Consider the following 13416-nt stretch of genomic DNA (forward strand, 5'->3'; position numbering starts at 1 on the left):
TTCTACTTCCAAATAGAATAACACCTAATATATATGAAATTACCTCCTGCCACAAAGACTTGTGCATGAATATTCACATTGACTTTATTTGGAAACTTACACAAAAATTTAGAGGAAAGGCAAATTTCCATCCAAAAGTGTATGGAGAAATAAGTTGTGGTATATCCATACAATGGAATACTACTCACCAGTGAAAAGGATCATACCACTGATATATATAGGCAATAACATGGAAGCCTATCAAAATAATTATGCTAAGTGAAAGAAACCAGAGTAAAAAATAATGCACACTACGTGGTTATATTTATAGACAATTCTAGAACATGCAGACTATGATAGAAAGGATCAGTGGTTATATGGAGAGGTGGGAGTAGCTAGAGGAATAGATTACAAAGTTACACAAGGAAACTTTGGGTCATGATAAAAAATGTTTGTTATCTTGATTGTGAGTGATGGTTTCATAGGCATACACATATGTCAAAACTGGTCAAATTATATGCTTTAAATACATGCAGTTTACTGTACTTCATTCCTATTTCAATAAAAATGAAAAATAGGAATGATTAGAAGCTAAATAATTGAAATAAGAAAATGTGAGAAATTTAAATACACAAAGGATGATGCTGCTGTGCCATCATCATGTACAGAAGTTACAACACCTTGGTAAACACCTTAAAATGAAAGAAAACAAAAGTAGATATTTATAAAATGTCCAGTTACAAAGTTGAAAAATATTAATGCCACACGTACATAATCTGATTAATTTGGTCACACTTAATCAAGAAACAGAAATATCAAGGATTGGGCTATAATTTATCCCTATACTATTCATAGGGAATGGAGTGATCATTGCAAAATAACCTTACAAATAAGATTGCTAAGAAAAATATTTTTATTTCCTAATATTATAAACTTAGAAACCTTAGAAGCACTCATTTACAAACAACAGAAGTGTTCTATAAATAAGATCGTTTACTCATTAAGGTAAGTCTTCTTCCTTAACAATAATGTGGTAGTCTGCTACAAATTACTAAAAATACTTTAAAGAAACAAATACTTAAAAAATACATTTCTCAAATAGTATTTTATAAATCTGACTAGTCAGTTATTCTAACAGAAACATCCCTCATTTTTCCAAGGAATCAGAACAGCTTGCTTACCCATAAATTGGATGTATAGTTAATGAACTAAACCTTGAAGCAGAGCCACTTGACCCCAGCTAGTTTCTATCTCCTCTCCCAAGGGAACAGCCTCAGCATTTCTGAGAGCTTTTCTCAAAGAGCTTTTCTCCTTTGGTCTTGGTTTCAGTGGAAGTTTATTGATATGCTCTGCTTGGGGGTAAAGAACATGAGGCCTGATTTCATCAAAGTAACATTAGCAGTCCTTCAGTGCGGATCTTTCAAGTGCCAGGCACTGTACCATCAATTGGGAGTACAAAGGAGAAACACAACCTACAAGAGTTTTCTTCACATGATCAGGCACCCTACTCTCACGTGTAAATTCAGGTGATAATTTAAAATATACACAGGTCCTGGGATTATGCTCTATTTACAGGGCTTTCACTACTTAACAAGACTTCCATAGCAAATCTGTGTGCCAACAATTTGCCCCTCCCTGTACATTTTCTTTCCAAGAGCTAAAACGTGGTCATCTCTTTTTAATCCGTGCTTTTGATCTTACATGGTTATGCCTTAGCTTGGATTCCTTCCTTCAGTAATTCCCATCCTAGTCCTTAAGAACACATGGCCAGCACAGCAAGGGCAGCTCACTAATCCATACTATTCACAGGAATCAAGGACACTAAGTCTCAGCACCTGGTTCTTGGATGCCTCACATTCCCATGAAGCCTCTAGCTCCCCTCTCTTGGTGGTGGTAGGGGGTGAGGTCCATTCAGGACACCTGCAACTCACCCCAGCAGGACTCCGGCTGGTAGATGGTACACAGCCAGAGCTGGCACTCAAGTAGAATTCTAGGGCGGTAACCTGGTCCCGCCAAAATGTTAGTTTAGCCTGGTGCGGTGGCTCACGCCTATAATCCCAGCACTGTGGGAGGCTGAGGAGGGAGAATCGCTTGAGCTCAGGAGTTCAAGACTCGCCTGAGCGACAGTGAGACCCAGACTCATGAAAAAAATGGAAAAACCCAGCCAGGCGCTGCAGCGAGCGCCTGTAATCCCAGCGGCTTCCGGAGGCTGAGGCAGCGGGGTGCCCGCAGCCCGAGTCTGAGGTTGTGGTGAGCTACCACGCCCACTGCACTCTGCTCAGGGGCATAGGGTGGGACCCTGTCTCAACAACAACAACAACAAAAAAAATGTTAGTTTATGTAATTTGTATGCTGGGAAAATGGGAGCTTCCCAAGATAATCAGACACCATTTCACTCTAGTTATCATTTGTATGTTAGCAAAGAGAATTGGACAAGTTCTCAAGTGTGTATGCACACATCTCATTCAATTTTCACAACTCTATGAGATAAGGCCAAGAGGGAGGAGGTAAAACATCATTTTAAAAGACACTTTAGACTCCAGATCTGTTAATGTACATGCTGTATGAGTTTAGCAAGTTTCCTAAACCTCTTTGAGCCTTGACTTCCTGGAACACCTGGACCAGAAAGGCTCACGGTGCCTGTGATTCAGAGAGTTACCAGGCTCTGTTGTGCAAGACATAATTAAGGCCTGGGACAGACATGAGGCCTGTGAAGACCTTGCACAACAGAGCCTGGCCCATGGTCAACGCTCAAGGCCTGTTAGTTACAGTGAGTAGATGCCACTATCTCATTCCCACAGATGATGATCCTACAGTGAATGGACACCCCGTCTCCTTCCCACAGATGATGATCCTACAGTGAATGGATGCCCCCGTCTCCTTCCCACAGATGATCCTACAGTGAATGGACACCCCCGTCTCCTTCCCACAGATGATGATCCTACAGTGAATGGACACCCCCGTCTCATTCCCACAGATGATGATCCTACAGTGAATGGACGCCCCCGTCTCCTTCCCACAGATGATCCTACAGTGAATGGACACCCCCGTCTCCTTCCCACAAATGATGATCCTACAGTGAATGGACGCCTCCGTCTCCTTCCCACAGATGATGATCCTACAGTGAATGGACGCCCCTGTCTCCTTCCCACAGATGATCCTACAGTGAATGGACACCCCCATCTCCTTCCCACAGATGATGATCCTACAGTGAATGGACGCCCCCGTCTCCTTCCCACAGATGATGATCCTACAGTGAATGGACGCCCCCGTCTCCTTCCCACAGATGATGATCCTACAGCGAGTGGACGCCCCTGCCTCCTTCCCACAGATGATGATCCTACAGTGAACGGACGCCCCCGTCTCCTTCCCACAGATGATGATCCTACAGTGAATGGACGCCTCGTCTCCTTCCCACAGATGATGATCCTACAGTGAGTGGATGCCCCCGTCTCCTTCCCATAGATGATAATCCTACAGGTCTTGTCGTAAAGTCACAGAGCTCACTGGCAGAACTGGGCCGAGCAGCCAAGTTTTCATTCTTCTCATCTCTAAGTTCCCAGTGAACACTAAGGTCTCTAAAAGCCACTGGAAAAAGCTATGGTGCCCTGATTTCCCCACAAATACCCTAGGGTAGGGACAAATGGAACCAAGACAAGCCAGTCAGCCTTGGACTGGCAAGAATATCCCGAGGCTACTGGCACTTTCCATGCAACTGACCACAAATAAAAAGCCCTGCAGGAAGCTAATTAGTGCCTAAGGAAAAAGTCCTGAGTTCTCAGCAGTGCTAGAATTGCTCTGATAGTCTTTGATAGTTATGCTATAACAGGATAAACAAATCTGGGAACACCCTGAATGTTTTCACTTGCAATTCTCTAAATCTCCAATAAGAGATGATAATTCTTAATAGCAAGATATTTACTAAGACTTGTAATATGATTTTTAAGTGTATATTCATATAATTCATTTTTACACATTATCAAGAATTTTTAAATGAAAAGTAAAGTTCAGGAATAAAAAGGTGTTTCTAGCCAAAATATATAAAGTATAAAAAGAATACACACACAGACACTCTCTTTCTCTCACCCACACGCACGCGCGCGCACACACACACGTATGTTATGGTATACACAAAGCATCCTACCCATCTACACCAAGCCAGAACAAATGCAGAGAATCTTCCAAAAGCATTTATTATACCAACAAATGTTGAGAAGAAGGTTTATAGAAAGCAAATGCCAGATTCCCTCCCTCTGGACCCAAATGAAAAAAAGCAAAAATATTTGCTTGGATAACTGAAAAGCAAACAAAGACATTAGAAATTGATTTGCTCCTTTGAAAGGGATATTTGTTTAATTTGCTCATCTCAAATGAAAACTGATTATTCTAATTATTTTCTATCATCCAAAAAATTCTCTGAAATTTGGCTATTCAAAGGTACCCTGGCACATTTGCAAACAGACAGTGTTTCACAATTTCAGAAACCCCCTGAAGAGTCAAACATTTGTCCTGTGGCCAGGCAAGGTGGCTCAACACCTGGAATCCTAGTACTCCGGGAAGCCGAGGTAGGTGGATCACCTGAGCTCAGGAGTTCGAGACCAGCCTGAGTAAGAGCAAAATTCTCTACTAAAAAACAGAAAAACTAGCTGGGCATTGTGATGGGTGCCTGTAGTCCCTGCTAATCTGGAGGCTAAGACAAGAGGTTGCTTGAGCCCAGAAATATGAGGTCGTTGTGAGCGATGATGCCATGGATCTCTAAACAGGGCACAAAGACTCACTCTGTCTCAAAAAAAAAAAAAAAATTTTTTGTCCTGGCTAGTATTTGACTCACTAGACACGTATGACGCCGCTGGGATACGTAATTCCTTCCCCTGTGGGACAAAAGTATTTTGACGCCTAATATTTGAAGTGAAGACTAAGCCGGGATTTCTTTTCTCTTTTTTCAGAATGAATTTGCAAACCCTCATTTTCTATAACTTATTATAATAGTTAGTCAAAGGGTTCAGAAGAAAATTAACAGAAACTATATAACAATTTTTTAAAAGTAGATTTCTGACTTGTCCTTACATTGTAGACATTAAACACTTCCTCAAAGATGTGTGTCAGGGTCAAATACAAAGGAGCCCACTTATTTTTTCTGAAATGATAAAAAACTAGATCTGCACAGTTAACAGATTGCAATAGCCCTACGGGTGTCTTCAAGCAGAGACATGAACTTACGAGGCACTTTCTTCACTGCAATTCGAGTTGCTCGTATCCACTGTTGCCTTCCGACCAAATGTCTCATCTGTAAGGTCCAGCCAGGTCTGATTTTTAAATTTAATTGTGATTCTTTTGGCCCAGAAGAGAATGCAGGGAATTCCATCGGTGGAGACATTAACCGGGCTGTGATGGCTGAATGCATTCTGAGGTTCTTTTTCTAAATGCTCTTCTTTGCTCAGATTGTAGTTGGGAGCCTAATTAACGAAATAAAATGAACTTAAGAAATGAATTTGTATCCCCGGGTACAAAAGGTTTCCTAGAAATAAAAGAATTAATTCACATGCTGTAATGGTAAATACATATCATTATAGATGTATTAAAACCCATACAACCTGCAATTCAAAGACTGAACCAATTACACCAGTATAAATACAGATAAAAAAAAAATTAGTTAACAGAGAGCAGCAACCCAGGTGTATCTTTAACCAAAGATAAACTGTTACTCTAGCGATCCTGTTCAAAAACCAACAAAAGTAAAACTGAGTATCTTAATGTCTCAGAGTATCTTAATCTTCTCAGATAGACGATTCCATGATAGACCATGCACTTGCTCCTGTAATACCTGGACTTTGGGAAGCCCAGGTGAGAGGATTGCTTGATACCAGGAGTTTAAGACCAGCCTGGGTAACACAGTAAGACCCCATTTCTACATAAAATAAGAAAAATTAGCCAGGCGTGGCAACATGCACCTATAGGCCCAGCTACTCAGGAGGCTGAGTCTGGAAGATCACTTGAGCACAGGAGTTTGAGGTTACAATGAGCTATGGTTGAGCCACTGCACTCTAGGCCAGGCAACAAAGCAAGATCCCTGTCTCAAAGGAAAAAAAGATTTTGTAATACATTTGCCACCCAAATCTCAAGCAAGAATATGTTGTTATAATTATTATATACACAGTAGAACCTCTATACTTGACCCTCTCCCTGCACTGGCCACCTCCCTCCTTAAGTTGACCTAATTTTCATACAGTAGACAAGCAGTACTTGTACATATCAATACAGCAGGCCTAGTTCCTTATGTTAACCACCTCTGTATGTTGAACAGTTTGTTACAGTCCCTAGGGTCAACTTATAGAGGTTCTACTATATTTTCACAGTAGCTCTGATGTGATTTAAATGTGTTTAAATTTTTCTTCAGGTAGATGAAAATCTAGTATCCTGCTATAGTCATACCTGTGTGATTGGCATTGTGAAATTCTGGATTGGTTTCATATCTTCTTTCTTCTGTTGATCTGTCAAATAAATAATGATGTATTTACCAAAGGTAAATGGCATCAATTGATTAGTGTAATTGAGGAACTGTAATATGCTCAGCCCTGTGAAAGAGATCAGGCTTGGACCTCTTCGGTCTCATAATTCAGAATACATTAACTTAAAGGATCTTCACATGAGGGACTCCTGGCACCAACACTATTGGTCAGAGAAGTCTACCACAGAATAAGCCCTTCTTCAATCCCCCTGGAGAATCATGAAGCCAATTTTGAGTCTTACCACTCTTTATAACCACTTCTTTTCTCGAAGATGTTGGAGAACTGAAATAAGGAAAAAACAAAAAAAATCAAAAAATGCCGAATAATATCTACAATTCACATTTTACATGCAATTTTAAAAAGGATAGTTCCACTTGTTACATCTCAGAGTAGAGGAGCAGAACATTAGCAGAACATAGCTTTGAATAAAATAAAAAAAATAAAGAAAAATTTAAAGAAGAAAAATTATTTTAAATCAACTCAGATCCTTATTTTCATTAAATAGTAGAAGAGCCTATTTGCCAAGCAGTATGCTAGACACTGAGGTTTAATGAATAACAAATAATAATCAAATAATGAAGTATAATAAAATATTTTACAATAAAATTTTATACCACATGTGTTAACATATTAAAGCCAAAATATCCAACCTTAAAAAAGTAAGACACACTCAATGGCCAAAAATATATTTCTGAAAATCATAAGGAGATAAATTATGATATATAACCTTCTAGTACACACACAAACACAAATTACACATACACACCACACACACATATAATTTTACTTTTTAATAAAACTCAAAAATAGATTTTTGTGAACATACTATTTTGGAGCCCACAATGTTTTTAATTTTAAAATAATCACAGTTATTTCTCATGTTATTATATATCTTTTTGATACATTTTTTGAATGGCGTGTGACATTACATCATAAAAATATAATGTACTTCACCGAATTTCTACTCTTAGATATTTAAGTTGTTTCCAATTTTATAGTGTTATAACAATTCTTCAGTCAACATCATTTTGGATTATTTGTTCATACCCATGAAAAGTTCCTTAACATAAATTTCTTAAAGTTAAATTTAAATAGCAATTTAACTCTAGAAGACATACACATTTTTTATCATGGAATATTTGAAACATACAAAATATAAACAGAAAAATATAATAAGCTTCCCCCCGCCCCCCATTTCCCTGTACCCATCATTCAGCTTTAGTGATTATCAGGTCATAACCAATCTTGTTTTACCTATAAATTTACCTATTTCCCTTCTGTGACATAACTTTGAGGAAAATATGACAAAATATAATAATAGCAGAATTACATCTAGAAAAATTAGTAATTCTTTAACATTAAATATTCTATCAGTTTTTAAAACTCTAATTGTGTCAAAAATGTCCTAAAGGGGCAGCACCTGTGGCTCAGTGAGTAGGGCGCCAGCCCCATATGGCGAGGGTGGCGGGTTCAAACCCAGCCCCGGCCAAACTGCAACCAAAAAATAGCCGGGCATTGTGGCAGGTGCCTGTAGTCCCAGCTGCTCGGGAGGCTGAGGCAAGAGAATCGCGTAAGCCCAAGAGTTAAGAGGTTGCTGTGAGCCGTGTGACGCCATGGCACTCTACCCGAGGGCGGTACAGTGAGACTCTGTCTCTACAAAAAAAAAAAAAAAAAATGTCCTAAAGATTTTAATTGTTTATTGCACATTTTAAGATTTTTGTAGGTTGTACCTGTAGAATATAAGAATGTAAGTCAAATGCTATACTTAACAATTTCTATCTAAGGCCTCTACATATCACTGTCATATAAATTCACCATTTTTAGAATTATAGAAAGATATATATTATTACACGTCCTGATACGTATGCAAAGCATGATTGTAGCTGAAGAGTTACTATATCGATATCAAAGTGCTTTAGAATTAATTATATGTAACCAATTACAAATTAAAAGCACCATTCACTTTGTAATAGAATCTCTATTATTTAATGAAAATTTCTGAAGATGACAAATTAGTGACTATGACACCCACTAGTTGCTATTAATAAATTCAAGCATGCATGCAATTATTCATTAATTTTTATCAACTTTATTGAGGTAAAATTTATGCATAATAAATTGTATTTATGCAAATTATTATTTTAAGAGTTTGGGCACAGACACATGCCCAGGACACCCCCACTACCACAGTAAAGATACAGTGTGTTTACATCACCCGCAAAAGCTCCCCCCATGCATTTTTGCAGTGTAGGGATTGTTCCTCCACCCCCGATCCAGGTAACTACAGACTTACTTCCATTACTTTAGATTAGTTTGCATTTGGTCTCTTTTCCTTTTTTCCCTCTAGTTTGCCTTTCCTGGAATTGTATATAAATAAAAGCATATGGCATGTATTCCTTAGAGTATGACTTCTTTCAGTCTTACTGTAACGATTTTGAAATATATGTATGCCATGACACGTATCAGTAGTTCATTTAATTTTATTGCTCAGAAATATTTCACTGTATGAATATACAACATTTTATTTGTCTATGCATACATTGATGGACATTTAGGGTGCTTCCCGTTTGAAGCTACCACAAATGTAGATTTAAGAAACATTAGTTTGTGGCAATATATTTTTGTTTTCTCTTGAACACATACCTGGGAGCAGAACAACCAAGTCATGCAAGTTTTACTTTTCTTAAAACTACCAATGAGTTTCAGCGTATGAGCTTTCCTGTGGCTCAACATTCTTGCCAACATTGGTTATTATCAATCCATTTAAATTTAGCCATTTTAGCCATTCCAGTAGTGTGAGTTGCTACCTCATTGTCTTTTTAATTTTCATTTCCCTACAGACTAATGAAATTGAGAGTCTTTTCTTATACCTACTGACCATTCATGTATTTTCTTTTGTGAAGTGTGTGTTTAAATCTGTGGCTCATTTTAAAAATGAAACTCATTGACCTCCTGTGATGGAGTTGTAAGGCTTCTTATAAGTTCTGTATACAAGTCCTGGGTCAGATATATGCAAATATTTTCTTCCATTTTATGTCTTCCATTTTTGTTTTCTTAATGGTGGTTTTCAAAAACCAAAAGTTTTAATTTTCATAAATTCCAATGTATTCATTTTTTTCTCTTATAGCTTATGCTCTTTGTGTCTAAAAGAAGTATTTGCCTAACACAAGATGATAGGATTTTGTTGTGTTTTTTTCTAGAAGTTTTAAAATTTTAGCTTTTACAGTTAGGTCTGTGATCCATTGAGTTGACCTTTGTGAGCTCAAACACTTGTAACATTTTGGAGCCAAGGATTAAAAAATATATATTCTATTAGCTTTCAGAAATAAAAAACAAGAATCAAGCAAGGATTCAGAAAATGTCTCTCTCATGCCCTTTCATGGAAACTAAATGAGGACATTGCTCCTACAAAATAAGAGAGAGAACCAAGAAAGAGGAAGAGAGGGTTTAACAAACCGTGGCTCTCACTGGAAGAGCAGCGAAGTGAACCCAGGAATAATGAGAAACGCCAGTTAAGAAAATTAAATGTACATTGTTCAGACCTTTTTCCCATAAAGAGATCTTTGCAAATACCTGAAAAGTAATCAAGAGCCTCAGTTTTGTAGCAGCCGGGGGCCCTGTGAAGGCGAATGTGACCGTGAAGCTCCTTCACAGCCCTGCTCAGGACCAAGTCCACATACCCACCACAGCCTGTAGCCATACCAGCCTCACTTCACTGCTTCCCTTTTCTCTCTGTTCCAGATGCACTGGCATTCTTCAGTTCGCTGAAAGCTTCATGGTCCCTTCTTCCCTCACAAGAGTCTTCGCACATGCTGTTCCCTCCACCTGGAATGTCCTCCATCCTCCTAGTTATTTTGTACAGTTTCTGTAGGTCACAGTTCAAATATCACGACCTCGGGAACAGGATCCCTAACTTCTCCAGCTAGCTCACATCCCCGTTGTACAAGCTCTTTGCCTCCTATACTTTTCTTTCACAATATATTTCGAGGTTACTTTGAATAATATGTATCATTTGCTTAATGAGCCCACTGGACTTAGTTCCCCGGGCAGGGACCAGGCCTGTCGTGCTCACTATTGTAGACCCAGTACCTAGCACAGTGCTCAGCAATTTAAAAATACCAAGTAGGTTTCAAATGTATTACATGCATGAATGAAATAACAAATTGATGAACAAACTCTGAAATCAAAGTGAAAAATGTGAGACCACACATGATTTATTTTTTCAGTTTGAGAATAAACCCAATTTGAGAAAGGACTGTGCAAGGAAGAACAGTAACCCCTATTCTCTGTTTAGCAAACATCAGCTTAAAATGTAATCACTGTTCCTAGAGACTTAAGAATCTTGAACAGCTGCACAGAGTTGAAAGATACTTTAATTGCACATCTATTATTTGAAAGAACATTCACAAAACAGAAACTGTTATTTCTTTCATAATAAGCATGCCCTATTATTAGACTCACATAATCATTGATTTATATGACCTCTAAGATCTGAAACATATGAAGCTAAGATTGTTTAAAACCATTAATGGCAATCGACCGTACCTTAAAAACATAATTTAGATTTTTATAATTTTTGGTGTACATATTTTCAGTAGAATACATAAGTCATTTCCGTATAACCTAGGTAGGGAAACATTACTAAGATTTAACTACCTAAGGAATATAAATCACTCACTAATTAAAGTGAACCTGAAGGAAAGTATCACTTGATTTGGAAACAGTGAGATAAAAAATAAAAAATTCCCGTACTTCTAGCTTTCATCACCCTGGTGAATTAAGGATTCTTTAACACAAGTTTCACCAGATTATCCTGCTCGTCCGTTATGCTCACACTAAATTCCCCGATGCATTGTTGAGATGGCATGTAATAATGAATTGGGAGGCATGACATAAAAGCATTTGCTGTTCAGATTCTGAACATTTTTTATAGATAAATCTCTGTATGTTCCTTATATGGTATTGAAAGAAGGCAAAGGGATAACAGAAATAGAAATTTTGCTTGTTAATTTTAAATCACATACAGTTACCATCTCCTACCACTTAAAATGATTGAACGTCTTTTCTTCGGGGGACATGTTATGTATTTCTGAGGTTTTTAATTTCTTCTTTCTCTCTTCTCACATGACGATGCCAGGAGAAACTGTGAAATTCACATTTACTTGGAAATATAAAAGAAATCTGAACACTGATTTGAGGAGTCATTATCCTATAGATATCTTCTTTGATCCATAATACAAAAGTTTCTTGGATATTTTGAACAAATAACTCCCCTTATAATAATGATTATATTTTTATCTCTTAATTGTAAACTCTCGCTCAACAATTTCAGTAGCTAACTAACTATAGAGCCCAACTTAAAATGCTACACTGAAGTTCCCAAATGCATTGCATTAAAAGATGTGCAATTACTCACCTTACATTCTTCCTGGCAAATAGCTGGTCCAAGGTTAGCGAAAATCCCATACATAAAAAAATAAGTGAAAAACTAAAAAGGATTTTTCTTCCCATCAAGAAATGAATCCGTGTCTTCAAACGAGGCACATCTGTTAATTCACTGATACAACCAGAGCAGAAGCTGTACTTTTCATGCCAAGTGACTGACAGCATATTCAACCAATAAAAGCACAGCTTTCCTGGATGTATTATATCAGGGGAGGGTGGAGGAAGAGGCCTGACACTCCTTAATGTAGAGTATTTAGAGTGAAACCAGAGTGAAACCAGTATTTAGATGCTTAATTATTCATCTCATTGAATTATTATTAGGGAGGAGAGTTTTAGAGAAACTATGCTTGCCAGTTAAACTCTTTTTAGAAATTTGCATTGCTTTGGTAGTGTCATATAACTCTTAAAAAGACTCTCATAAGTTATCAAATTCTCCTCATATACTATATATTATGAAGTATATATTTTTCCATGCATTTTTCTGGTGAATAATGAATAAAAATCTCCAGAACTTCCTTAAACTTATATTTACGTCCTAGTTCACAGTTCCCTACTGAATTCCTGACTCTCCATTTGCAGAGAACGGTGAGGAGCCCCGGCTGCACCCCCAAGAGCTGTCTGACACAGGCAACTTGTTCTCCCTCCTGAGACTTGTTGCCTCATCTGCAGAGTGGGGACAAAAGTACTTGAAGAATCCTTGTGAAGATTAAATGCCATCAGATAAAAGCGTCTTCTTACTTCAGTGTTTAGCTAAGTAAAGCCCTCACTGTTGTTCTTCCCTGCGGGGACTCTACTCCCACTCCCTCCGCTAAAAAGCCTGAAAAACAAAACAAACAACAAAATCCCTAAGAGTTTTCTTACAGGTTAAGGAAATGAAATTAAAATGCTACAATAAAGAAAATTCTCCAAAGTGAAAGCATCAGCATTTTTGGGACTTAACGAAACTTGATCTCTTAAAGTACTCACTAGAAGGGTGTATTTGTAAGAGAAATTTCAGAGAGATGACGAATTAAAGGAAAGTGGGGTCTTGTCCCCAGGACGCATTCCCCTTCCTCACCCTCCGCTTTGCATACACACCATGTTTTCCAAACGCAGCTTCAGCAGCCCCTGTAGAAAATGAGAAGAGGAGTGTAAGCCCAGTGACTAAAGGAAGCAGGGAATGCAGAAATCAGGAAGAAAGTTGTGAAAAAAAAGTATAAAATAAACAACCTGGCCAGGCATGGTGGCTCATGCTCTGGGAGCTGGAGACTAGGCTAAGCAAGAGCAAGACCCCATCTCTACTAAAAATGGAAACAATAGCCAGCTATGGTGGTGGACACCTATAGTCCCCGCCTGAACCTGGGAGTTTGACGTTACTATGAGCTAGGCTGAGGCCACAGCACTCCAGCCTGGGAAATAGAGTAAGACCCTATCTCCAAACATGAAGAAAGGCACTGGCCTTCAATACCGCGTCTTCCTCGTAACGCCTCCACACACTTCCTTC

General features: G+C 38.2%; 1 protein-coding gene across 1 annotated transcript in view; it reads right to left on the minus strand.

Annotated features, from left to right (window-relative positions):
- LOC128589204 (V-type proton ATPase subunit S1-like protein) overlaps positions 1-12060 on the minus strand; it is a 29693-nt gene extending 17633 nt beyond the window's left edge. The window contains exons 1-4 of the mRNA XM_053596144.1: positions 11905-12060; positions 6730-6770; positions 6412-6470; positions 5200-5435 (exon numbers count right to left, since the gene is read on the minus strand). Coding sequence (XP_053452119.1) covers positions 5200-5435; positions 6412-6470; positions 6730-6770; positions 11905-11999 — 431 coding nt within the window. The 5' untranslated portion in view covers positions 12000-12060. The remainder of the gene's footprint in view (positions 1-5199; positions 5436-6411; positions 6471-6729; positions 6771-11904) is intronic.
- Between the last annotated feature and the right edge of the window lie 1356 nt (positions 12061-13416).

This window comes from Nycticebus coucang, chromosome 1, assembly GCF_027406575.1.
Source record: "Nycticebus coucang isolate mNycCou1 chromosome 1, mNycCou1.pri, whole genome shotgun sequence".
NCBI classification, from domain to species: domain Eukaryota; kingdom Metazoa; phylum Chordata; class Mammalia; order Primates; family Lorisidae; genus Nycticebus; species Nycticebus coucang.